General features: G+C 49.0%; 5 protein-coding genes across 5 annotated transcripts; 3 read left to right on the top strand and 2 right to left on the bottom strand.

Moving 5' to 3' along the window:
* Positions 1-11,103: 11,103 nt before the first annotated feature.
* On the top strand, positions 11,104-11,886 carry N7496_005304 (rRNA-processing FCF1 family protein; the record flags this gene model as incomplete). The annotated part of the gene is made up of 4 exons (XM_056698233.1): positions 11,104-11,174; positions 11,239-11,310; positions 11,381-11,743; positions 11,805-11,886. The coding sequence occupies 4 exons, from the start codon at positions 11,104-11,106 to the stop codon at positions 11,884-11,886; spliced, it is 588 nt and encodes a 195-aa protein (XP_056556758.1).
* A 501-nt stretch (positions 11,887-12,387) lies between these two features.
* N7496_005305 (uncharacterized protein) lies at positions 12,388-14,169 on the bottom strand (the record flags this gene model as incomplete). Its single annotated transcript, XM_056698234.1, has 2 exons — positions 12,388-13,843; positions 13,904-14,169. The coding sequence occupies 2 exons, from the start codon at positions 14,167-14,169 to the stop codon at positions 12,388-12,390; spliced, it is 1,722 nt and encodes a 573-aa protein (XP_056556759.1).
* Positions 14,170-14,553: 384 nt separating this feature from the next.
* Positions 14,554-17,996, bottom strand: N7496_005306 (rRNA-processing protein UTP21; the record flags this gene model as incomplete). The annotated part of the gene is made up of 5 exons (XM_056698235.1): positions 14,554-15,162; positions 15,250-15,888; positions 15,962-16,207; positions 16,290-17,789; positions 17,877-17,996. 5 exons carry the CDS (start codon positions 17,994-17,996, stop codon positions 14,554-14,556), a joined length of 3,114 nt encoding a protein of 1,037 aa, XP_056556760.1.
* An 867-nt stretch (positions 17,997-18,863) lies between these two features.
* On the top strand, positions 18,864-22,870 carry N7496_005307 (inositol polyphosphate kinase VIP1; the record flags this gene model as incomplete). The annotated part of the gene is made up of 3 exons (XM_056698236.1): positions 18,864-21,294; positions 21,392-22,718; positions 22,783-22,870. The coding sequence occupies 3 exons, from the start codon at positions 18,864-18,866 to the stop codon at positions 22,868-22,870; spliced, it is 3,846 nt and encodes a 1,281-aa protein (XP_056556761.1).
* A 486-nt stretch (positions 22,871-23,356) lies between these two features.
* Positions 23,357-24,727, top strand: N7496_005308 (diacylglycerol/lipid kinase family protein; the record flags this gene model as incomplete). Its single annotated transcript, XM_056698237.1, has 1 exon — positions 23,357-24,727. The coding sequence occupies one exon, from the start codon at positions 23,357-23,359 to the stop codon at positions 24,725-24,727; it is 1,371 nt and encodes a 456-aa protein (XP_056556762.1).
* Positions 24,728-24,974: the final 247 nt, after the last annotated feature.

Below are 24,974 nucleotides of genomic sequence, written 5' to 3' on the forward strand. Positions count from 1 at the left end.
CTTTCGTGTGTAATCCCTAGTCCTAGGCTCTCTCCGTTAAGTCTAATAATAGGTATAGATCGCGGCTTCTCTACGCCTTAGATCTTGTGTTATTACTTATATCGTACCTATAAAGTTTCCTACCGCACCCGAGTCGATTATCACTCTAGTTAGTCGAAACGCGATATTAGTAGTGATCTTTAAATATAGGCCCCACGCTATAGCTATAAGGTATTATTCGTTATTTATCCTCCGGTCTCCGTGCTAGAGTCCCGCGTATTCTAGGCTCTAATTAGGTTTCTTTTCCTATTATAGCGGCTTAGGTTCTAGGCTTCTGTCGATCTTTCCTTAATAATATATTATATAGTTACTATCGTAATATCCGGTCGTAGATCTTAGTCGGTGATCTAGGTATCGGGTATATCCTTAGCACGAACACTAAGTCTGCTAATATAGGTAAAACCTATCCTTAATTTTAGGTTTTAATTTATGTAGTTCGTATAGTTAGTCGGTGAGTTTAAGCGTTCGGTCGATCTTATTACCGATGTCTCCCTTATGATTCCTAAATAAGCCGTGGAGTTTATTTTATATACGGTTAATATCTACAATCACTTCCGCCTTCTAGGGTTTCTTCTAAGGCTGTTTAGTAGTATCCGTTTCTAGGAGCTAGGGTAGAGTTTCTAGGATCTCCGGGGTTCCTAGCGTCTCGATTAGTGTCTTTAGGATCCCTACGCCCTACTCCTAGGAATCGTCGGATAGTTCCTAGGAGTCGGTAGTATTCTAGGGACCGTACTAGGTCTACCCTTAACTCTTAATATTTTCCTAATTAATCTCGGGAAATTCCGTCGCGTGCTCTACGCTATTTAGGCCGTGGTATTTAATATCGTCTGCGAAGGTATCCCTGGTTTTTCCCTTCTGTTTTCTTTGGTCGTCCTCGGTTCGTCTGTAGGTAAACCGGGCTTCTTCCGGGCTTAAGGTTATCTACCTAGCTAATGATTCTTCTAGCGTTTCTTACTTAACCTTAGGTTCTTTTCTAACTAATAGCTTCTCGGTAGCCTATTTAGTGACCTAGTCCTTTAGGTACTTATACTCATCTAGAGTAGCCCTAGTAATAGCTTCCTTTAGGCGCTCCGCCCTATCGTGGGTGGCCCTAAGTTGTTAGGGTCGTGTCTCGTTTTAAGTTACCCGTAGCTATTATAGCTTTACGTTATTACGTCCGTTATTACGCTTACGCGCCTATAGCTTTACGTTATTACGCCGATTATGGTACTTACGCGCCCGATATCCTACTTTTCTATATTTAAAGCATAAGTTATTGTCTTTTTATCGTTTTTCTTCTTTAGCTAGGAGCCTCGCTACGTCGAGCTCTATTAGTCGTGGTCCGTAGGGGTCGCTATCCCTACTAGGCCTATTTAGTCGTTTATCGTAACGGTAGTATAATAGCCGGCTAGTACCTCGGCGCTATCCTTCAATTTCTCTTTTCTCCATTTATCGGTTATATAGACGGTTATCAATTCGTACCGCTATATCGATAAGTTTTTCTATAGTGTCGGGTCGGTCGATTCGTGTAAGTTTATCTTTAATATATAGCTTAAGTCCGTGGTCGTAGTACGGAATTAAAACGTAGTCTTCCTACTATAGTATCGCTATAAGTTATATAAATTCGGCCGTATAGGTTAATACTAATCCGGTCTGTCGGATACGCTTTAGCTTTCGCTTAGCTATCTTCTTAGCGTTAATATCACCGAAAGTTCGTTCTAGGTATTATCTAAACGTAGTATAGCTACTAAAGATAGCTTAAGTAGTAGTAGACCATTCGGTGTTAACCTTTTCGTAGTACTCCCTAATATAGGGTTTAAGCTAATCCTATACCTATCCTCTAAGGTAGGCTAACACGAAGATAACTTTACTTCCTTCGGTAATAAGGCGTCCCTTATTAACGTCGATATGGATATCTATCTAAGTAAGGAATCCTCGTAATTTGCTTCGGGTACCGTTAAAGGTCTTAGCCTTTAGAAGTTTCGGTACTCCGATAGCAGTCGCTAGTATAGAAGCGACGATCTAGGTATAGAGTTACTCTATATAGTCCTTTACGCTTACTATATATTCGTTATAGTTACCTCCTAGGGTATTTAGGTTACTTTTAAGTCTCTTGATAGTTTCCTAAAGTGCCTAGATCTTTCTCTCCTGCTTATCTTCCTAGTCGTCCTCTCGTGCCGCTAGAGGACAAGGGGTCTTTCCTCGTGGGATACTATCGTTACCTGCTATAATAACTTTACTTCACGGTTCAAAGACAGGGCGATTAATATATTACGCGGAGCCGACTAGTCACTATAAAGTTAGGTTACTTAACGGGTTATACTTACCTAAATCCTGACTTCGGATTCCAAGAGTATCTCTTAATCGTACCGTTGCCTCGCGAGGCCTTACTACAGGATAGATCCTATTAAGTATCTTGCAGAACGTGCTAGAAGTGCGCGCTAAGTAAGTCAATCACTAAGTATTACTACTAAGTAAATCCCCTACTTGTGGGTTAGGTTATCTTAAAGGTGAACTATAAAGTGTAAAGTACTAAAGGTAGTAACTAAGTAATAATATATAATTAATCGCGAAGAACTAAATATATAATACAAAATAAGTGTCCTTATATATCTAGCCCTTCCTACTCCTAGGGAGTATATTCGTGGTAGATCTACCCCGGGGATAGATCTACTCCTCCTCGACTCCTTAGGAGTATATCCTTAGCGTCACGTGTGGGTTTACCGGGTTCTTGCACTTAGGGTATAATCTGGGTATTAGTAAAATAGCGGCCGTTTCCCGCGTCGCGCTAACCGTCAAATAAAGTAAGCGGGTATTGATTATGACGGTTAGCCGTAGGCCGTTTCTGGCTCCCGCCTAGAGTATCTACCTTAGGGCCCCGTCGGGGCTCTCCTAAATATACCGAAACGCACGTGATAACGCTAATCCCTAGCGTCCGTAGGATGATTGGCTCTCCGGTATCCTCAAATAACTGCGGCCCCCGCGCCTCTTAAGGTCCGTAACAGCTATATCGCTAGATAGTAGTTTCCTAGCTATAACTACGCGTATAGTAGCTAGCGCCGACGAAGGGGCCCTAAGGGCACTAGCTACTACCCTCTTATTAACCTATTAAATAATATCCTTCTCGCTTATATCCCTATGGCGAAATCGCTCGCGAGATCCCTAGTTAGCGATCTTTATAATTACCTAGTAGTCTTCCTAAAGTTCTATCTTATTAATACCTAGCGAGGAAGTACTTAATCGGTTAACTAGTGATATAGGTATACTAATAGTTCCTCTCTACTATATAGTTATATATAGAGATCGCTAGAAAGCGATAGAATTAGTCGATTAGGTAATTATAGTTAATATAGTAGATATAGTCTTTTTAAGACCGTCGAGTCGCTTATAGATTATATCGAGGGCTATAAGTACTTTATTTATACCCTCGGCGTCGTCCTTCTAGGCCTTCTAGGCGAATTTCTTTATATTCTTAATAAATCCGCGCACGAATCTATCGACCTCGTGATTATTACACTCGATATAGTCTAAGACTAACTAGGTAGTCCTTACGATATCGTCTATACTAGTTAACTAGCCTCGTTGATTAGTACTTTAGTTATTATTATAGTCGCGCGTATATTCGCGTTCCCCTAGATCGAGGGGTCTTAGCACAGAATCTGCACCGTGGAACCCTCGAATCTAGGGTAGGAGAATAGTGTTTAGGTTAACTACCACCGCTATCACGGTCGCACCCGGTTAAAACCGGTATTAATTGATAGCGCGTGGAGTTAGATAAAATTTGAACGTATCTGTAAGGCTGTATAAGCCCTGGATCTCGAGATAGACTAAGAAATCGATTTCGCTAAGAGATAGTTGTTAGCGTTACAAGCTAACTAGCTAAAATAAATAAAATAAAATTAGCTAATTAAATACGCTGGCGTCGAGTTTTTTGCCGTACGGCTCTATTCTGGCGAGTCACCTAATAGACAAATTAGACTCTAAGTAGGTCTTAGTAAGGGGCGAAAAAGAGGGGGAGGTCTAGACTAAACCAAATATAATAGATATACGAGAACTAATATGGAATATAGCGGTAGATCCCTCTCTCACTTCTCTATCCCCTGCCTAACCAGATCCTTTTCGGTTACAAACTGCGGCTGAGCCCGAAACCCCTATTGTTGGGTGGACCCCTGCCAAATCACGACTGACGCTGGTGAGCCTCTTTGCTATTAGCGTTATATCTAGTCGTTGAAAAAGCGGAAATGAATTCTGACGTAGCTGAGCGGGAGCTGCCTGGAGTTGTTGATGCCTAATCGTCTCAGCCTTAGTAAGCGGCTTTTGGCAGTAACCGCCTCTATTAAGTATAGCCATCCCTCTCTGCAGCGTAGCTTTGGATATTTATAACATTTCTCAATCTATCATTTTACCTGCGTGTATATCTCATTTTCAAAGCCTGTAATACGCAAGACTGCAAAGACTCCTCCTCTAGCTATGAGTTATCAATAGATTCCGAGGGCCCACCCTAGAGAAATCCAGGATAGTGATGTGCTAGCGGCTATTATAAGCTTTGTTGAGCGCAACCGCCAACTGATCTGGCAGCAAACTGGCATGAAAGGCGGCTGGGAAGGCTGGCTATAGGTCGAGCTGGCTAAATTTGTTCCCTAATCGAGTCCCTACTTCGTTGAAAGAGAACAAGCCGTGTTCTAAAACACTAGTTAGTCTATTGATCTTTGGTGCAAACATCGCACAGAATATTACGATCTAAAGACAAACCCTAACCCATCCGAACGCTATAAGAGAATCGGTGTTGAGCTGAAATGCGGAGGAGAATATCAGGATTTCCTCAACGATACCGTGGCGAGTTTTCAGGGGCGGGTGATAAACGATATAAACAAAATTATGGCGGGGATGAACACTAGTATAACTGGCCAGTCCGGAGCTCGCGTATATGTAGTCGGCGTAACCGCTGATTCTGGTGATTTGTATGGGTATGAAAGCATCGAGAGCACTGGAATGCAGGTTCGTTACTGGTAGTCGCCGCCGTTGTAAAATACAGACTCTCTTTACGTGCTATGGTGGTACCGAGATTTCCCCTAGGATTGAATAAAGGTCCTTAAATGTGTGACGGATAATTTCCTTGGAGAGATATGGCTGGTATGTAAATTTTGGGCTCTCGTTTCTTCGAAGTCTAAATCTGATCGCTGAGCAGGCACTGTTGCATACCAAATCTATACCTCTACCGTTTAAGGCACTCAACTTGCTCTCGTCGATAATATTTTATTCTACGCCAAATTGGCCGACGCTCAGGGTGGAGGAAGTGTTGCCAGTAGGCAGCAGGTGCTAGAATTGTATCTTGCTCTATGTTTGATCCCATTCTTGTTCTATAGTTCGGTGTAACCCCCCACTCGATTGAGTACTGTATATGAATATGTGAATCATCGTCGTTCAACCTCTCGATATTCTAGTCAGGAAACTAGCATAACTTAGGATTGTTTTGTTGTATCTGTTGCTGAATCGGGTCATCGTATGAATCCCAATGCTCATACGAATCGATGGGGTCGAGGGAGGGTCAGGGCTGCTCATCGTTGCCTTTCGGACAACTACGTTCCGGAGCCAGGGGGAGTTACTGCCACCACTACGTTCCAATAAATACAAAGAGAGCCTAGCTTTTGGGACTAGGGTAACCTTGGCGTTTTCCTTAGAAATAAACCAACCTTCTAACTTGTACTCTAATTCGACAAATTCATTACAAGCCACGTAATCTTACACATGAGCCTGACGAGCGGACAGGCGTCGACATTGGCCGAATAACTAAGGGGATCGTCAATGAGGGATTTCTACCATTGGCCTGTACTATAGTAATACGTGCATGGCGGGTAATAGATCTGGGGTAGCGATAGAAAAGGCCCCTCCCCCACGTGTGAACAATAGATACCGAACGCAGTCGCGTCATGATCGTATCGGAGATAGATCCGGTGCTCTCAAACAAGAACCCCTGATGCTTAGCAGTTTATTTCTAGGCAAATGACAATGGCGTCTATTGGCAGAAAGGTACCGTATTCAAGCTCGGACGAATGATAGATAACTGCGAATTCGGTACAAGCTCCGCAAGGCACCATATTGATGTCGTACACCCATCTCACCCTACTATGTATGGTATTTAGCGCACAGCTCGTATATGCATGCAGCCTTCGAACGCAAGAAGCAGAGCCTCACACCAACAACTCCACGGAGCGATGCAAATTAATCAGCTATAATAAATAAAGCCAGTCCAGCCAATGCAAATATGCTGTCGTCGAGTTTTCAGCCCCACGCCTCTATTCTAGTGAGTCGCCTGATAGACAGGGGACTACAAGGCAACCCCCCCCCAACTACACCTCAGCCTCACTCTCAGCACCTTTCCGACTTAGCCGCGTCATACTAGTAACAAAGGTTGTATTTTACGTGGCTAGGAATGTGATAATGTACGTCGAAATGTGTCTTTGCACATTTACTTATAGCTGGCTCCTCTCCACGTCAACGCTATACAACTCAAAGCCAGTCGAGTTGCTAGGCGCAGTGCCGCACGGATCAAGCGGCTGATTTAGTCTTGACTGACACATCCTGACATATAGATAGTTGATTACGGGTCTTGGGCAAGCCCGCCTCACCTCCGCCTCTAGTCCGCTCGGATCTGTTGCACCAGTCCAGCTTCATTCTCATCATAGCCTCTAGTAACATAAGACGAAATTCGAGACTAAATTGTCTTGATAAAGAGCTACATGGAGAGACCCCCGACATTCCAGCAAATTGCGCAATACTGTAGGGAAAGTTTTTCCCCCGTGCGCTTCGAAAACGATGGTGCCTTTTTCCAAATACGCCAAGGTACAGAAATTAGAGTTGCTATGAATGGAATCAACTCAAACATTTGCGTTCAGTGTCGAGGGATTAACCGCAACTACAATCGCTCCCTAGGCATGCCAATGAGTCTGCTTTTTAGGGTAGGTCTCATGCGGGATAGCGTGCCATATGGTCGCCTCTGGCTTGTCAATCTAGATCTACGAGGTCGCTGCGAGAGATGTCGGTCCATCTTCAACAATTCTTTCGTTGCAATCAGCTACAGGTGCAAGCCACCACCAACTGGAATTGGGCAGTGGTTCTGGAATGAAGGACATACGGTGCACCAGATGATGACGATGAACTCGACAAATCCGTTTCTTCAGGAATTTCTCTTATCCGGAAACTGGAGCACGGGTATATCACCTCGCTGGATCCTTCAGTGCCTATATGTAGCTATGGTTAATGGCTGAGTTTCTTTGATTTAGACCCTCGCCAACAGGACTGGGGCGCTCCCTTCGTCTGGATCGACACTTGCAATGCCACTAGAAACGCGGGCAGAATCGAACTGGCAGATGACGAGAGGAATGAAGCTGCAGGCCATCCATAATTACCCTATGAACGCTGTGAATCATTGTGGGTATTTGACGACTGGAACTTTTTCCGCTTGAGCGACCTCGACGAGTATGCTAAAGATTATGATGATGCTCTTGCCCCGAACATGATGAAACCGATAAGCGTGTTTAACAGCCATTGGTGCTTGAATGGAGCATTGTTCGCCAGGGCGCAAGGAAAGAAAACGCATTATGTACCGGAGCCCGGATGAGCTAGTGCCTCTCTCTCAGATTGAGATGACAGACGAAGAGTTGCGTAGACGAGGAGACGAGGCGCGGCGGATTTATAATGGCCCCTTCAAGGTATGAAACTTTCCCATGCCGGGAGCCTGCCGACATTTTGGGTCTGGGACGTTTGTTTATGGGGGGAAATATGGACCAGCAGGGATAAGCAGCCTTTCCCAACGCTTTGCCGCCTTCTAATCACTCTTTAAATCCGGCAACTCGGAGGTATAAGAGAGATCGGAGACAGAATCTATGCACGTAATGTAATTTAGCGTCTTTCAATCCCTGCTTTACCTTCTCATTATTTTCTCTCTCTCCTACTATACGCGCTTTGCGGCTGAGGGACTTTTGCCATTGATATAGTTCACTGTTCCCCGCCCTATTTACCTCTAATGCAAACTAGCTAGTTCTTCGTGGCCCCTCCCTAAGTACTCGAGTGTGGTCTACTACCTTCCTTCGCCCGCCTTTTCTCGGTCCCCTCTTGCATCAAGGGTTAGTGACGCTGCTATAGGAAGCGGCTCCTGTGATTTGGGATCAACGAAACGTAAATTATCACATGATGAACGTATCTTTGCCGAACTTAGACAATTTGAGTGACTAAGTGCTAGAAGGCAACAGCGATATTTAACGTAATGGTTTGTTGTGGACTTACAACGAAAATCATGGTCCGTCCACAAAGGTTCTCTCAAGAGAGTAGAGCTGCCTGTGATCGCTTGGAAAGTTGGGAAAACTTGGTCCATCCTAGGGCATCTTATATCAATACGGTTGGGTATACCTAAGACCCATGTAGGCCTTTAAGAGGGATACATTACGTTGTGGTTGAGCTAATTCCGAGACTCACTATACATATTACAAAGTAGTTCCCTCAAGGAAGTTCAGCCGCCGTCCTTGACCCTTCCGCCTCCGAGACCACACTACTACCCTGAAGCTCTGTCTTAGGCTGCTCCGCTGGAAGCTCTACTGATCTTACTGTCCGGCCTTGAGCCCCAGCCAGACGACGTCGCTTCCGACTCAAATGCCAAAAAGCTATAACACCAATAACAGCGAGTCCTCCAATACCCACCCCAACGCCAATACCAGCCTTTGTTCCTGTCGACGGGGTTGAATGTGCTTGTATATCGGACGTTGATGTTGTCGTGGGTTCTATTACAGTTCCAGATCGAGTTGTGGCTATCGCGTGTGTTGTCGAAGTCGCAGAAGCGGGAACATCAGAGGCTTGGAAAACAAGTTGAAAGAGAGGTGCGTCAACTTTGATCGTTGAGATGGTCATGCCAAAGGTGGATGTAGTGGCTTTAGTCGACGTAGAAGCAAGGACTGTGGCGGGTACTTGGTGGTAAGAGAATCCATTGCTTGTTCCCGAGGAGCAGTAGACAACTGGGAACGAGCCGGTAGAATATTGGGAGTAGCATGTTTGCGCACTTTCGGTGTTATCCCAAGTATATCCACAGGTGAATCCACTACAAGAAGTTCTCAGTTTCAGAAGTTCCACATTGATGTATCACATGTGATATAAAGAGGATTGATAAAACCATCCGTGATTTCCCCGGGAATCAACGAACCTTGGACAACAACCTATCGCGGTCTCCAGTTCAACCATCGGGAACTGGAATGAATACCCCGATGAACCACTATATGTCGCTGAACAAGCCGCGGAATAGCCAGCCGGACACGAAACAGCCGGCGAATAGAAACCGGCACCATTGAAAGCTAAGCCTGTGAACATGTCTTGGCCCGTGGCCTTCGGCCAGCATTCTGAATTGTCTTGAATCCCCTGGTCATTGTTGCCGTTGTTGCTGCATGTTTGAGCCTGCCATGCCCTAGAGCATGTCGGACACTCTAGAACCGCAATGCTGCACGAGGCGGGGTATGTGAATGAGGTTGTTAACGGGCCGAGGTTTGCGCGGGTTGATGAAGTGACAGTAGATGTCATCGTGAGGCTTCTCTATTGTCTCTGCCGTTGACATCTAATACGCGGCAAGTGACCAGAGCTGCTGGTATAAGGGGCAGGGTTTCTGATGTGATCTCTGTTACGATTTTCTCAGTTTTGTCTATACCATTCGCTGTTAGGGATTATCTCGGGGAGAGAACGTGACAAAAAAACAGGGATTGATACTCCTCAGCGGGTAGAAAATACCATGATGAGGTCGAGAGAGAGTATTCTAAGGGGTCGAAATGCTGGAAGAGTAGGTACCACTCGAAGTTGGCGCCTTTTTCCAAAATGAGCTGGGGGCCCTTGTATGTTACATCCTGCACGTGATAATGTTTCTGCAACGCTCTCCAGACCTCATTATTAGCGGTTGGCTGCAGTGTCGAAACTCATCACTCATTTTAGGTTCGGCCCCTAAATATTTTCCGGCCCCCATAAGGAGGGGGAGGCATGCAAGAAGGAGTAAAGATTGGTGGCCCCCGCCCCATTGTTTACTCCGCTAGAATTTATTCCTGAGAAGTTGGGTATCGAATTGGACCCTGGTTATCCTATTATAATTGCAAAGTCTACCAAGGTTCGTAGACTCGAGATGAGCCATCTCTTCAGAAGGGAAATTAAAAAATGATGTTGATTATCCAGTTCTGTTATAATATCCTATCACTACAATAATACCAGAGATAGGATGAAAGTACAAGACCCTGGACCCTGCACCTACAGTGTCGGCATGGCCCGTGCATCTTTATTACGAGCTGAAGTCCCTAGAACAGGTTTATCAATACTGCTAATACCACCGCCTCCGCTTGGCATTTTCCGTATCGTGGCATAAGGGTTGACCCTTATATGAGGTGCTGACTATGGACCAGCTAGTGCTCTCGATAAGTAGAAAGTAGGATAAAGGCATAAGGATATTACATGTAGAGTACAAATATAGCTCCAATATCAAGGGTTCTCCCCAACAATTTGATGGTAAATAGAAGTCGGTAACTACCTTGTAACGCCAGTAGCCATCCAGATCGAGGACCACTTTTTATTTTCCAACCGGGGCTACACCGACCTTATTCGCGAGTGAGAAAATGATGATATGTATACATTTATCCGCATATTAGGTCCAAAATACTCTTTTTGATCTCGTGCAGATGGTTAGGAGTGGCTGTGGCGTGGTTTTGGCGTGGTTTTCTTTATATCCAGTATACATATGAGCTCATGTCGTGGAAAATTGGAGGCGCACATTTCGGGGACATGGGATTTGTCGTCGGGAAACCCAAGTGTTTGTATGTTGGTGGTGCCGCCACTCTTTTCAGGTGGTGCCAACATCCTCTCCCATAGTCGAGACTAGCCCCATAGGTAAATGGCCCGGGTGGATTCGTCACGTGCCTACGGTGATAAGGCTATCGATAAAGAGCAATCGATAACAGATACCCGATAAGGACACCCAAAATCTTTTATCTTTTTTCTCCGTAAAGAGACATCACTACCACCACTACCACCACCTCCTCTGACAGCCTCCTTGTCAGCAACGTCACGATGGGTGTCCAGAAGAAGACCCGCAAGTTTGCAGTAGCGAAGCGCACCATTCAGCTTCGTGATAGTCGTCTGTCAGTCTTCGTTGCCCATCCTCACTCACGCGCCTCAAGATTCATCGTACTGACGAAGGTTTAGGAAAGCGAATGAGAAATCAGACAAGAACGATAAAGCCGGCAAATCTGGCAAGGATGAAGTGGTGCGAGAAGCGTGAGTCACTAAAATTTCTCGGAATTGTCCGACCGATGATGAAGACTGATGGAGATACCGACCGCTTCAGACCCCAGGCTCCGTCCTCCCTCTTCTTCCAATACAACACCGCCCTCTCCCCGCCTTATTCAGTGCTTGTCGACACCAACTTTATCTCCCACACTATCCAGCACAAATTGGAGGTCATTCCGACCATGATGGATTGCCTATATGCCAAGTGTATTCCCATCATCACCGATTGTGTCTTGGCAGAGTTGGAGAAACTAGGCCAGAAGTACCGTCTGGCCTTGCGAGTCGCCAAAGACCCACGATTTGAGCGAATCAAGTGCGACCACAAGGGAACATACGCTGATGACTGTCTGGTTGATCGTGTCATTAAGCATCGTGTCTACATCGTTGCCACTAACGATCGTGACCTCAAACGACGTATTCGGTAAGCTTTTCCCTGCTTGATGCCTCCTTCGCTGTACAGATTTTTCTGATACCGATTCTAGCAAAATCCCCGGTGCACCTATCATGAGCGTCGCTCGTGGAAAATACGTCATTGAACGACTCCCCGATGCCCCTGAAAAATGATGATTTGCGCCGTATGCCAACTTAACTCTCCTGTCGGAGCTGCCTCCCATGCCACATATGTGGCCTTGAATGGAGATTGGTGAGCAATTCATGACAGTAGGCCGATACTTTCAGCCGTGTTGAGTGAATGATCAGCCTTTCCATCTCTTTACAGCTGGCGGATTTCAAAGTCGCAGCGACATCGTGAAATTTATCACATTTTCGCTCCGGCTGATGATCTGCACGACGCTGATCGCTCTCACCTTATTCCCTTCATCACAGATGGTTTCAAAATGGCTCTACGAAAGTCGCAAGGATTTTTTTTTTCTTTTGCATTGCGTTCTGGTTTTTCCGTTGTCTTAGCGATGATTTTTTTTTCCTTTTCTCAATTGGGTTTTGTTCAGGTGATACCCTTAAAACGGGGTCTTGTGTATATATAGAAATCCGACTAAATGGAATTGGTCATGTATGTGTCACCGGAGCCGAGCACCTCATTGAATCATTAATACCAGCCCCCAGAGTTCAGCCGTAGGTTGTCATCAGTTGGTAAACCAAGCGTTTAGCAAGCCCGCTTCTGTTCGAGAATCGTCGAATGGTTTCTCCCCGTGATGGTAAAAGATTGTGTAAAGGTGGTAGGCTGCCGAGAATGAGCCTGTTCGAGCCTGTCAGGTTGTCATCCGGTAGGAATTGTAAAAGTTGGTGCAGCATCCGGAGCGAATACAAGACAGCATGAATTTGGGCAAGAAAGTGGACGTCCGTCCATTCCGTTTTTTGTCCAGCGAACCCTTTTGTCAGGTATCGCTCTAATTGCCCACCACTGGGAAGCGAGGCCTGGCTAGATGGATCGCGATAGATCTCAGCCACTGCAAACATCACCCAGAAGGTTGACGGATCGTCAGCCCCGAATACACTCTGGGCTAGATCGAGGCGTTTTTGAACGATTGAGAGATCTGACATCACGGTTTTTGAGCCACATAGCGTAATCTGCTCGGCAACAACCCGGGTCCCTCGGCGGACGAATTCGCAGACAGTGGTAAACTGCCTCGCTGGCGGATAAGCCTGGTTGAGGAGGGAATAGCCCAGGGCCCTATAAAAGCGACCAACTTCCCAAGCACATTTCCGGGAATGGTCTTCAAAAAGAATTCCAAGGTATATGTGCGGTTGATTGGCTTCACAAAAGGCATCCGGGAGCTCGTACTGCCAGAACAGCTCCGACACTCGAGGGTCCAAGTTCTGGTATACATGGCCTTGGACAGCCGAGGAACCATTGGACTCCGGCTGGTATTCACGAAGAAATTGATGATATTGCTCAGAGTCCTCCGTCGTGCCTTGGTTGTCTTTGGACCGGCGCAGGAGTTCCGAGAAACCAAGATGGGGGTTCTCGTTCAACTCGTAGGCAAAGCGCAGAATGTTTTTAATGCCTAGTCTATGGGCGAGATCATTGGGATGCAATCTCATAGCTTTAATTGTGGCATTGTCTTTATCCTCAGCATCTTCGACAAATTGCACAGTGTTCAGAAATACAACTGCGCCGTCCGGCCCTAGGTCATGGACTATCAGGTCTGAGTCGTTTGTGAGAATGGCCGAACCAGTGAGCTTTGACACTCGGGCACATTCTACATCCGCCTCCCCTGGAACCATGACTGCGATCTCCGCCCAGAGATAATCCCCGTCTGGTAGATGACTCGGATCACATTTGATCTCTTGCAGGATCTGCTCTCTATTCCACCGAGTCCGAAGGTCCTCAAAGACCGCAGAGACCATGAAAGGATTCTCGGGGAGGTTCCTCCAGCGCGCAGGGAGATTTCGACCCTGCCATAGTTGCGTGGGCGGGAGGACTACCTCCTCACGCCACTCGTTGCTGGAGGTGGGAGCCCTGCGCCGAGACAATTCCAGTCGATGCCTGGACTTTTCAATTCGTGCCCGTCGGGTTTCTCGCTTGGAGACGGGCAGAGCCCCATCAAAGCAGATTTTATGTCTTGTATAGTGATCAGCATGGGCAAAGAGTAAAAATATCAAGACAAACGGGAGGATTTACATTTCGATGCCCCGGCGGGTCAACTCCAGAAGGCAGGTCACTACTGCCCGACTCACCTCGTTGCAAGTCGGCTGTATGTCAAGCACGTCATGCACAGGGCTCATCCAGGCGAGCAATCGGTAGTAGACATGATATACCAGGCTTGGACCGTCGATTACCACAGACCGCACGCGCGGAGCTTCATTTGGCTGGTCATCGGCGCCCCCACCAAGCAAGACCGAATCGGCGTAGGGGAGAAGATGCTTGGTCAGGTACGGGATTCCCATGACCAAAGTATCGCCAGTCGAGATGCGCGATACGAATGGCGGGGAAGATATGATGCGTGAATGGATAAGATGAGGGGGATGGTGACGGCCAAGTGGGCTTATAGCCGCAGAATTTGGGGTCTCCACCATCCCACAATCACTTCCCTTACCAGGAATCATCGACTGTCAAGCATCAAGTATAAACCGTGTATCGTGTATTCATATATGAATCAGAGAAGAACCTTACAATAATAGTCATTACTAGTATTCCATCAGTGTAATATTTATAATGACCGAGGTCAAAAAGTAGATGTGCTATGTTCCTAATTTACACGCCGTTTGATCTATAGACATCGTAGACAAATCCCCAAATACAAAGCTCTTCTTTTTACTCGTCGTACTGCATCAGCGAGCGGATCGGAGGAATCCTGCAACACCCCGACAATATCCAACAAGGCTAGCTAAACGCTCGCCTTCCTGCTGCTGTTCGCGAGCCCAGGAGGTCAAAGCCTCGCGCAGAAGCCGGTACTCAGGCTCATCCCGATGGGAGCAAAGTCCCACCGTATCGGCGTGAATCTTCAAAAGCACCGCCATCCAGGCGTTAACCAGCTCGAAATCTCTGCGCAGCTTGAGACGCGCAGTGAGAGCCTGGACAAAGGTTGCCAACTCTGAAAAGCCATTGCGGACTCGAGGGTCCAGAGAGCGGATCTCCAAATCAGCCCGGGCGGGCGAGAGAGACTTCATATGCTCGATGAGTGGGTCAAATGTACCGTAGCGATGCACAGACTCCAGCAACCGGGTGATGGGGGATTCGGAGGAGCCCAGGGCACCGGACTGGACTTTGGAGATTCGGGATCTTTCGGCCTCGGCGCTTTGAGTCAGGGCTTCCAACTCTGCTGCATCAGCCGCAGCGGTGTCCTTGGCGGACTGCGAGTTGCCAGAGCCGAGAAGGGAGGGAAGGAAGAACGGTGCCTTCTCGGGAGCCTTTGGTGCTTCCTTCGGGCGATTGCGTTCCTACAAATCGTTAGTCAACTACGATCTCAAATGGACCGGCCATTGGGGGCAGTCGGGATTGAGGAGGGAGGAAAGAGAAAAACATACGCGAATAGAGTCAAGGTGAAGCAGTGCTTGCCATCTGCTCTTGGGAACCAGACTCAGAGTGACCATGTCCTTCTGGAGCTGGTCTGTTACCAGCACCGGTCCATCTGCCTCGTCCACTTCTGGTGCATCCACAAATGCCGCTTCCACAAGTCCTGCGCCGCTTTCACCAGATGAAGTGGGCACGCTGACGTCCTCAATGGCATCCTCATCCAAATTCTTGGTGGAGATGGGCATGAACAGACTGCGATTACTCCAAAGGCTGATTCCGATGCTTCCAGCATGGGCAGTGGCAAGGAACTCGCCCGTCGAGGACATTGCCAGCGAAACGCAAGTACTCGAAACTCGGAAGATATCAATGAGATGCCCGGTGGGCAGATCCCACACTCGGATCACTGAATCCATCGAGGCGGCCACGATCCATCGCCCATCATTGGAAAAGATGAAGTCATTGACTTGGCCCACGCAACCCCAGAACTCACGAACGAGCTTTCGGGTCTCGAGATCCACTACGCGGATGGAGAGGTCGTCACAGCTAAAAGCGACCAAATCACTGGTCTTGCTAAAGCGGAGCCCGGTGATCGCTGTCATGGGGTACCAGTCTAGCTGGTCGATCAAGGTGCCCTTGAGAAGATCCCAGAACTAAAGAAATGAGTAATCGGGTCAGCAAAACCCAAGGATGGGAGTGAAATGGAGGGAGTAACGAAGAACGCACCTTGACCTTGCCATCCAGGCCACAACTGATCACCGTCCGGTTCAAGCTATCAACCATGAGACCCGTGACGGCCTTGGTATGCTTCGATGCTGAGTGGTCTACGGAGTGCAACTTGGCATTTCGGGACTTGGGCATGCGAGGAGGGAAACTCTGGCGATGAAGACCCGACTGCATATTAAACATGTCGATAGCACCCCCAGCCGATCCGATGATTGCAAAAGTGCCACATTGAGACATGGCAACGCTCTATATAGAAAGGGGAAGGCACCCTCTGGTTAGTGACATCTATTCCCATCTGAAACGATAGAAGATAGTAAACGCTACATACCTTGACTTCAGTTCCATCACTGGTCGCAAACGCCCAGCGTCCCGCCTTCTTCTTGCCCCAGAACCAGGTGCGAGCATGTTTGTCGCCCCGGTGACCGGTAACGACGCTCTCCCAGCCAGTGGCATTAGAGGCATCCGTGCTGCCAAACTTGGGGTTAGACCATACCGGGCCCGCGGTAGAGACACCCATTCCACCGTCACGGTTGAGCGAGCTAGCGATGCAGGTGATCTCGGGTGCCTTCAGCGACTCAGCCGAGGTAGCGTTGGACTGGTCGGACGGGCCCATCTTCTTGGCCTTGCGCTCCAAATTGCCCTGGGACATTTCTGCGTTCTGACTGTCTTTCCGAAGACTGAGTCCCCACATACTACAGTCTTTGCTGGCACTGAGAAGCCATTTACCACCGGAATCAGATCCATCCGAAGATGCTGGGAGGAAGTCGAGGGCGTTGACGGCGGCCGAATGGCCGGCGCGAGAGTGCAGCAGCCGTGGAATGGGTGAGAACGGAGTCTCGTCGAAGATCCACGTCTTCAAAGCGTTATCATCACCGGATGAGACCAAAACTGGTTGCCCGTCCAAGAATTCGACTCGATTCACACCCATCGCGGCTTCAGTGTTCGATACTCGGTGAGCTCCGCGAAGGATGCCGGCCACACGGCCACCATTGTTCAGATCCCACATTGTGATGTCTCCAGTTCCGCTGGCGGCCGTGGCCATGACACCGGCCATCCGGCCATCGTGGCCCGCGCCAAGCCCATCGCTTCGGAACGAGATCGAAGTGACTGCGGCAGTTCGAGCGGCGCCAGTTCTCAACGACAAGACCAATTGTTCGGAGTCGACATTCTGGATGGCCAAGGAGCCATCCTTGTGGGAAATGGCGAGGAGAGACAGGGCCGGGGTTGGCTGCATAGCCGTCACAGGCGACGTCTGCGATGAACCGGACGGTGGCTGGAGAGTGTGGAGAAGCTTTCCGCTGCGTAGGTTCCAAATATCGACGGCACCGTCATTCCGACCGACGAAGACCTTGTTGAGATAGGTGGGCATGGTACACATGACGCCGGAGTAGATCTGATCTCCCGACGCGCCCGCACTCGGGCGGGGTCGCAGACTCGCATAATGCTCGTAGGTGCCCGTCTTCCAGACTTCCAGACCACCTGCCCAGCAACCGACTACCCAGGATCCGAAGACTGCGAGCCGCTCAATGGGCGCATCGAGTCCAGGGCTATCTAGAGATGCCACGCGCTTACCGCGCTTGAACACCCAGATGCCACCGGGAGACCGAGGCCGAAGGTGGCCCCAAGCCGCAAAGACCTTATCTTGCCAGGCATACGTGGCTGTGATGGAATCCGGGGTTTGCGGACGAGTCAAGAAGATGAGATTCAAGCCTTTGCGCACGTCGTAGGTCTGCAGGGATTGGCCGACGGAGGTGGTGATTTGAAAGGTGGATTTGCCTAGGCGCACACAAGTAAAGGGGACTGATGTTGGCGATACGAGTCCTAGTGTCTGTGACAATGGTAAGAACAAAATTGAGTCAGTCTACAAAGAACAATACAGGAATTGAAGCCAGAGGGAGCCATCAAGGAAACGTACCCGGAATGGCGCGAAGATTTTAGAGCCTCCTCGAGACGATGCACGAGGTGCCTGGTCAATGACCGTCTTTTGCCTCTTTGCCAGAGGCAAATCGAACGTATCGCTTGCCAGAGCCGGCATGGTGTTGTATTCGATACTGTAGTGATCATCTTGTCTTTGTTGGAGGTTTTTTTTTCTGCGGAGCTTGGGCCACACCGCCTTCGGTCACCAGCAGTAAATCTTTCCTCCATACTTCTTCGTACACGAGTAAAGTACATGATGTTAGTTTAGAATAACATAAAGTTCTTTATTAGAATTGTGAATTTGACTGATTCTTTGAAGATATTACTATTTCTTCTACATATCTCGAGAATGCTAATTACAATTCAATAAATCATTTCTAAATCTCCTCGTTCAAAGAAGAGTATTACAAGACTGGCCCCCTCTAGAAAAAAGCAAGTACACTTCGTATCATTTCGCAAGTAGTAATGGCCTTAGTGCAAGTCTTTTTTTACTTTATGTGGACCTAGCGTATTATATTCTTCTCCAACCTACTTCTATAGTTTCTCCCCAAATGACCGATACTGTCCATCTCTCAAGAAACTCGATGGGCACTTGAAATCATGGCCGAGACTCTGCGGGAGTCTCCGCTTCCAATGATCGCATCCGGAGAACCAAAAAAGAGAAAAGCCCAGACCAGAATCAACTTAGCAAACGCCCAGAAACCTTCAGCTGGACTTGCCCCCCGGCCATGAACCAGACATCTCTCTAGCCAGGACCATGTCTTGAGTCAAACCTCTTCACGCACACTCAGACTCAGCATAGTTTTCTGATTCATTCGTTTCTATCTCACTCCGAAGATCAATTCGATCTCCGATTCCCACCCCACCCTCACCCCCTCCTCCTCCTCCTCCTCCTCCACTCCTGCTATCGCCACACCGCAATTAATCCACCCGCCGTTCTCTTCCCGCAATTTTCCTTTCCTTCCTCCTCCGTGCCCTACATGCCATGGATCCCGAAAATGGCCCTCCTGGCGCCTCGCTCGCTGATACGCGCTCGCTTAAGAACACTGTTGAAAACACCTCAGGTGTAGGCTCGTCCTCGTCGGTGCCGCCGCCGCTAGAGCTCGAGCAGGAAGCAAAAGGCCATTTCCCCGCAGAACCTTTAACGTCAACTCGACTCCACGGCCAGCAGTCTCCCGTGAAACCGACAAGGACCGATACAATGCAGGACGGTCGTGCAAGTACCAGGATTGGCCACTCAACTCGCTCGTCCAGTCGGGCTCGTCGGCGATTCAGCGGGAGTACGGCCGCCAGCTCCATTAGTGAAATGGAGTCCACCGGTCCTAAACCCTGGCGACTTGGTGTCTGTGCCCTGGACGTCAAAGCCCGCAGCAAGCCCAGTCAGAATATCCTCACTCGCCTCCAATCAAAGGGTGATTTTGAGGTCATCGTGTTTGGCGATAAGGTCATTCTCGACGAGGCCGTGGAGAATTGGCCGGTCTGCGATTTCTTGATCGCCTTCTTCTCCGATGGATTCCCCCTCGACAAGGCGATTGCTTACGCCAAATTGCGAAAGCCATTCTGTGTCAACGATTTACCGATGCAGAAGGTGCTGTGGGATCGGCGACTGTGCTTGAGAATCCTCGACCAAATGGGCGTCCCTACCCCCAAGAGGCTGGAGGTGAACCGAGACGGTGGGCCGGTTTTGGAATCGGCAGAGCTTGCTCAGCATATTCACCAATTGACCGGCGTCAGACTGGAGGGCCCGGAAGATGGAACTGGTGGCGGTGCCCCGAGAACCCAGCACGTATCGATGTCCGAAGATGGCGAGTCCTTGGTGGTAGACGGTAAGATCTTCCGGAAGCCATTTGTGGAGAAGCCAGTCAATGGCGAGGACCACAACATTCACATTTACTTCCCTAATGACCAACAATATGGAGGCGGAGGCCGGAAGCTCTTCCGCAAAGTCGGTAACAAGAGTTCCGAGTACGACCCGGAAATGACCGTGCCACGATCGGTCACCGAGAAGGGGACCAGCTATCTGTATGAACAGTTCTTGCGTGTCGACAACGCTGAGGATGTCAAAGCATACACGGTCGGGCCCGACTTTTGCCATGCCGAAACGCGCAAGTCCCCCGTGGTCGATGGTCTCGTTCGACGCAATACCCATGGAAAAGAGCTGCGGTATATCACCAAACTGAGCAAAGAGGAAGCGGCCATTGCCTCCAAGATCTCGAACGGATTTGGGCAAAGGATCTGCGGCTTCGATATGCTTCGTGTGGGGGATAAGAGCTATGTGATTGATGTCAATGGCTGGAGCTTCGTCAAGGATAACAACGATTATTATGACAAGTGCGCCCATATTCTACGGGAAACGTTCCTGGCGGAGAGGCGAAAGGGCGAAGGGGCCCCGGAGCCAGCAGAGCCACCATCTCCAGATATGGGCCAAACCCGACGCAGTACGGCAGGGTCTCATCGCCAGGCGTTGAAAACTCTCCTCAAGTCGCCTAGTACATCCAGGCTCTATGGAAGTCAGACTGTGCACAAAACTCAAGAATCTGCCGCCTCCGACGTGTCTACCGGTGCGCCATCCGTTACGTCTTCTACTGGTCTAGTAGACAGCATGGATGTGACAGGCAACTCACTCAGCCTGATCTCTCGAGACAACCGCTCAGACACTCGTGGATACAGCCCTTCTAATACCAAATCCCCCGCCGTCTCCATCCATCAAACCGGCGACGGCACGGCTCCTCCGCTCCCGGCTTCTAAGCACTCGTGGAAACTGAAGGGAATGGTGGCAGTCATTCGCCATGCTGATCGCACTCCGAAGCAGAAATTCAAGTTCACCTTTCACAGTCAACCTTTCGTCGACCTACTCAAAGGCCACCAGGAGGAAGTCGTGATCAAGGGAGAGGCCGCATTATCCAGTGTTTCCGAAGCCGTGAAGATCGCCATGGAGCAGGGACTGGAGGACATGGAGAAGCTCAAGCTGCTCCGCACTTCCCTGGAAAAGAAAGGAGGTTGGCCCGGCACGAAAGTGCAAATAAAGCCTATGTTCCGTAAGCGCAGACCAGAGGAGATGCGAGAGCCAGGCAGAGCTACGACGCCTACCCCTCCGGTCGCCGGCGAAAGCATTCCCGAAGAGCCTCTGTCGCCCGTGGCCGGCGAGACGGAGGAAGAGGCCTTGCGTCGGTCCCAGACCCGCAGCGACTCGATTTCTGGTGCTACGTTCTCGCGCTTTTCTGCAGTGGAAAATGACCTGATTCTAGATAAGCTGCAGCTTGTCATCAAGTGGGGAGGAGAGCCCACACATGCGGCGCGATATCAAGCTCAGGATCTCGGTCTGAATATGCGGGATGATCTTAAGCTGATGAACAAGGAAGCGTTGAATAATGTTCGACTTTTCACAAGCTCCGAGCGGAGAGTAAGCACGAGTGGTGAGTTTATCCGCTTCCGCATTCCTCAACCTTCGCCCTATGCCTTGACAATCACATTGCGGATTACATGTATTTCTGTACTGACGATATTCACTAGCTCAAATCTGGGCATGCTCGTTCCTTGATCAAAAGGAGATTCCCGAAGACTTTATCCAAGTTCGGAAGGACCTGTTGGATGATTCGAACGCCGCGAAAGATGTCATGGACAAGGTTAAGAAGAAGCTCAAGCTTCTCTTGCGGGAGGGCTCTGCACCATCCCAGTTCGCGTGGCCCAAGGACAGCAACATCCCCGAGCCTTCCGTCGTTCTTGCTACGGTGGTTGAACTGATGAAGTTCCATCGAAGCGTCATGCGACACAACTTTGAGAAGCTCGAAGTCTCTTCGTTGAAGAATGGTGAAGAAGGGAATCTGTCAAACCAACAAGATGCTTCATCGGACCAGCCGGATCTTTCCAACATCCAAGGTCGCTGGTGTGCAGGGGAGGATCCCCGCCTATTTAGAGAGCGTTGGGAGAAGCTCTTTGCCGAGTTCTGCGATACCGAAAAGGTTGATCCCAGCAAGCTTTCCGAACTCTACGATAGCATGAAATTCGACGCGCTTCACAACCGACAGTTCCTGGAGTGGGTATTCATGCCTCCCGACAGCGATCGTGACGAGGATGACCGGAGCAGCGCCAAGGGCAGAAGTCCCTCGAAGTCTGACTCGGACAGTAAGGCTGGATCCGAGCCCGCCAGCGACAAGGCCGAGGAGCGCGGAGAAAACCAGACCTTTACCCATCGCTTCAATTTGAAGAAGCGACTTCACGCACTCGAATCGTTGCCTCATCTCCGCGCTCTGGACGATTCCTACGATCATTATTTCAAGCTGTTCCCTGGCTCCACCTCCACCAAGTGCAAGATGGATGAGCGCCTTTCAAAGCTCCGGGAGCTATACAAGCTAGCGAAGGTTCTGTTTGACTACGTCACGCCCCAGGAGTATGGCATCACCGATAGCGAGAAGTTGGAGATTGGTCTTCTCACCTCTCTCCCGCTTCTGCAGGAGATTGTACACGATCTTGAAGAGGTTCAGGCTTCTGACGATGCGAAATCCTTCTTCTATTTCACCAAGGAGTCCCACATCTATACTCTCTTGAACTGTATCCTAGAGGGCGGTATCCAGACCAAGATTGCTCGCCGTGCCATTCCAGAACTGGACTACCTGTCTCAAATCTGCTTCGAGCTCTACGAATCCCTGGATAGCGAAAACGAGATCGACCCATACTCCTATTCCATTCGGATCTCGATCAGCCCTGGCTGCCACGCTTTCGATCCACTCGACGTGCAACTCGACTCCCGGCACGCCATCGGCTGTGCTCCGCGACGCAGCCTTACTGCCCACCAGGACTGGAAAGAGGTGATTGAGACGCTGAAAGCGAAGTTTGACACGTAAGTAGACCTTCATTTCTAGGCATCCATGTCTGTCATCTTCTTTACTGACATTTCGGAACAGTGTTGAATTGCCAAAGTCATTCATTGCTGTGAATCTGAGTGACAAACACATCGCTTCTTCTCCACCGCCGGAGCAGGAAGAGTCATAATTGCTACACATAATTGCTTGGGCAAAGTAGCTATGACACGAGTTGAGTGTTATCCTTTTTTCTCTGCAAGTATTCTTCGTTACTTTTTTCGGCCCCACAATGTATCTTTAAGTCATTCTTACTATTGTATGTTTATGCATTTGTATCAGTTTCATGTATATTGTGACCTTTGCTTTGTTTGGGTGGGGTTTTGTCATTGCTAGAGGCTGGAGGATGTGATGGTGGCTTAGGTAGAACTCGAGAACAGAGAGTCTAGAAAGAGTCTGCGCAATCAACCGTGGGATTTGCATGAACATTAAAGAATTTCTCCAAAATAATACCTCTTTCGCAAGAGCTTCCATGTTATTTCCTACGTTGTGGTCGTATTTTGTTGTAGTTACATTCGGGAGTCACGCCTAGAATCAGCTTACGGCCCCTCCACTAGGCCTCCCAAGTCCACCCGCACATCCCACCATTTGCGACTTATCTGACTCCTATTCAGACGGCATGGCACCTTTCGAGCCGCCAGACCAGAACATCGACGAATATTCTGTCGATGTTGCTGCAAGCTCTTTGAGCTGGGTCTCCTCAACGGGAACCCATCGCCAGGTTGACTTGAAAGATATTGTGGGCGTGGTGCGGAACCCAGACTCGTCATCAGGGTATCGCGTGCTATTTCTCGAAAGCACAGAAAAAGAAGGAGAACACAATGAGTCCAACCTCCACCTTTTGAAACTTGATATTAAGTCTCTTCCCGAGGGCTTATCCCCGTTTCTCGTGGACATCCCAAGCCAGCTTCAACGAACAGAGCCCGTCCAGGTCGTGGTATCAACTCGGAGTGGCACGGGTACGGCGAAAGCTGTCTTTCAGGAGACCGTGGAGCCGTTCCTGCAATACCTGGGACTTGAATATCTAGTTTATGAAACGCAGTCAGCTCAGACAATCCTTGAACTTTCCCGATCGCACTTCTTGAAAGACGCCTGCGCGGGGATCCCCCAGACTATACTCTTGCTGTCTGGCGATGGAGGTCTAGTCGACCTAGTCGATGTCTTTTACAAATCGACAAAAACGCTTGAAGTGGCTCCAGATATTGGTTTAATCCCCTGTGGGACCGGAAATGCTATGGCCAGCTCCATCGGTTTACGAGCAGGTCCAGCCTCCGGCCTCCGAGCCTTACTACGGGGTCAGCCTTCTCCGGTCCCAACTTTCGCTGCCAGCTTTTCTCCTGGGAGCCGGCTCGTGCTAGACGAAGGCAGACAGCGTGCTCCGATCGATTCTCCGTCGAACGGTTCTTATCAAACGATCTACGGTGCGGTGGTGGCCAGTTGGGGGCTCCACGCCGCACTAGTTGCGGACAGCGATACCGCCGAGTATCGCAAGTTCGGATCGGAGAGATTCAAGATGGCCGCGAAAGAGCTCCTCCACCCATCAGATGGGACTTCCCCTCATCGATTCCAAGGCCAGATCACCTTGACCACCTCGGATGTCCAGACGGGGGAGCAGAGTCAGCGAATCCTCACAGAGAGCGAGCATATGTACGTGCTCGCCACTCTAGTGCCCCGCCTAGAGAAGGATTTCCTAATCTCGCCCGACACGGAACCACTGGGTGGGCAGATGAGATTCCTACGATTTGGACCTTTGTCTGGGGATGAGGCGATGCGTCTTATGATTTTGGCATATCAGGGGGGAAAGCATGTATGTGATGAGCTGGTTACCTACGAAAAGGTTGAACGGCTTCGTATCGACTTCCATGAGGACTTGGAACGATGGCGGCGTGTTTGTATTGATGGAAAGATAGTCGCCGTTGACGAGCGGGGCTGGATGGAGCTTTCGAAGGAGTCTCGACAGCTTTTGAATATTATCAAGCCGTGCGTGTAGTGTGGCTGTGTTGAAAGATAGATGTATATAGATTATTGATTCAATTAGACCGTTCTTTTGGCACCAGTGAGTGATATCATGGTGTTCGTCTACTTTTCCATCGTTCGCTTTACATTACCTTTATATAACTTCCATACAGAGAGACCGGTATAGGATATGTAAAAATACCACAGAGCCGCAAATGTGATAGCTCTACAAAGTATAAGCTACCTTCCACATGCCAAGCTAGTCAGACATTGTATGACGG

Source organism: Penicillium cataractarum, assembly GCF_028827025.1.
Source record: "Penicillium cataractarum strain IBT 29864 chromosome Unknown utg000004l, whole genome shotgun sequence".
Classification (NCBI taxonomy): Eukaryota; Fungi; Ascomycota; class Eurotiomycetes; order Eurotiales; family Aspergillaceae; genus Penicillium; species Penicillium cataractarum.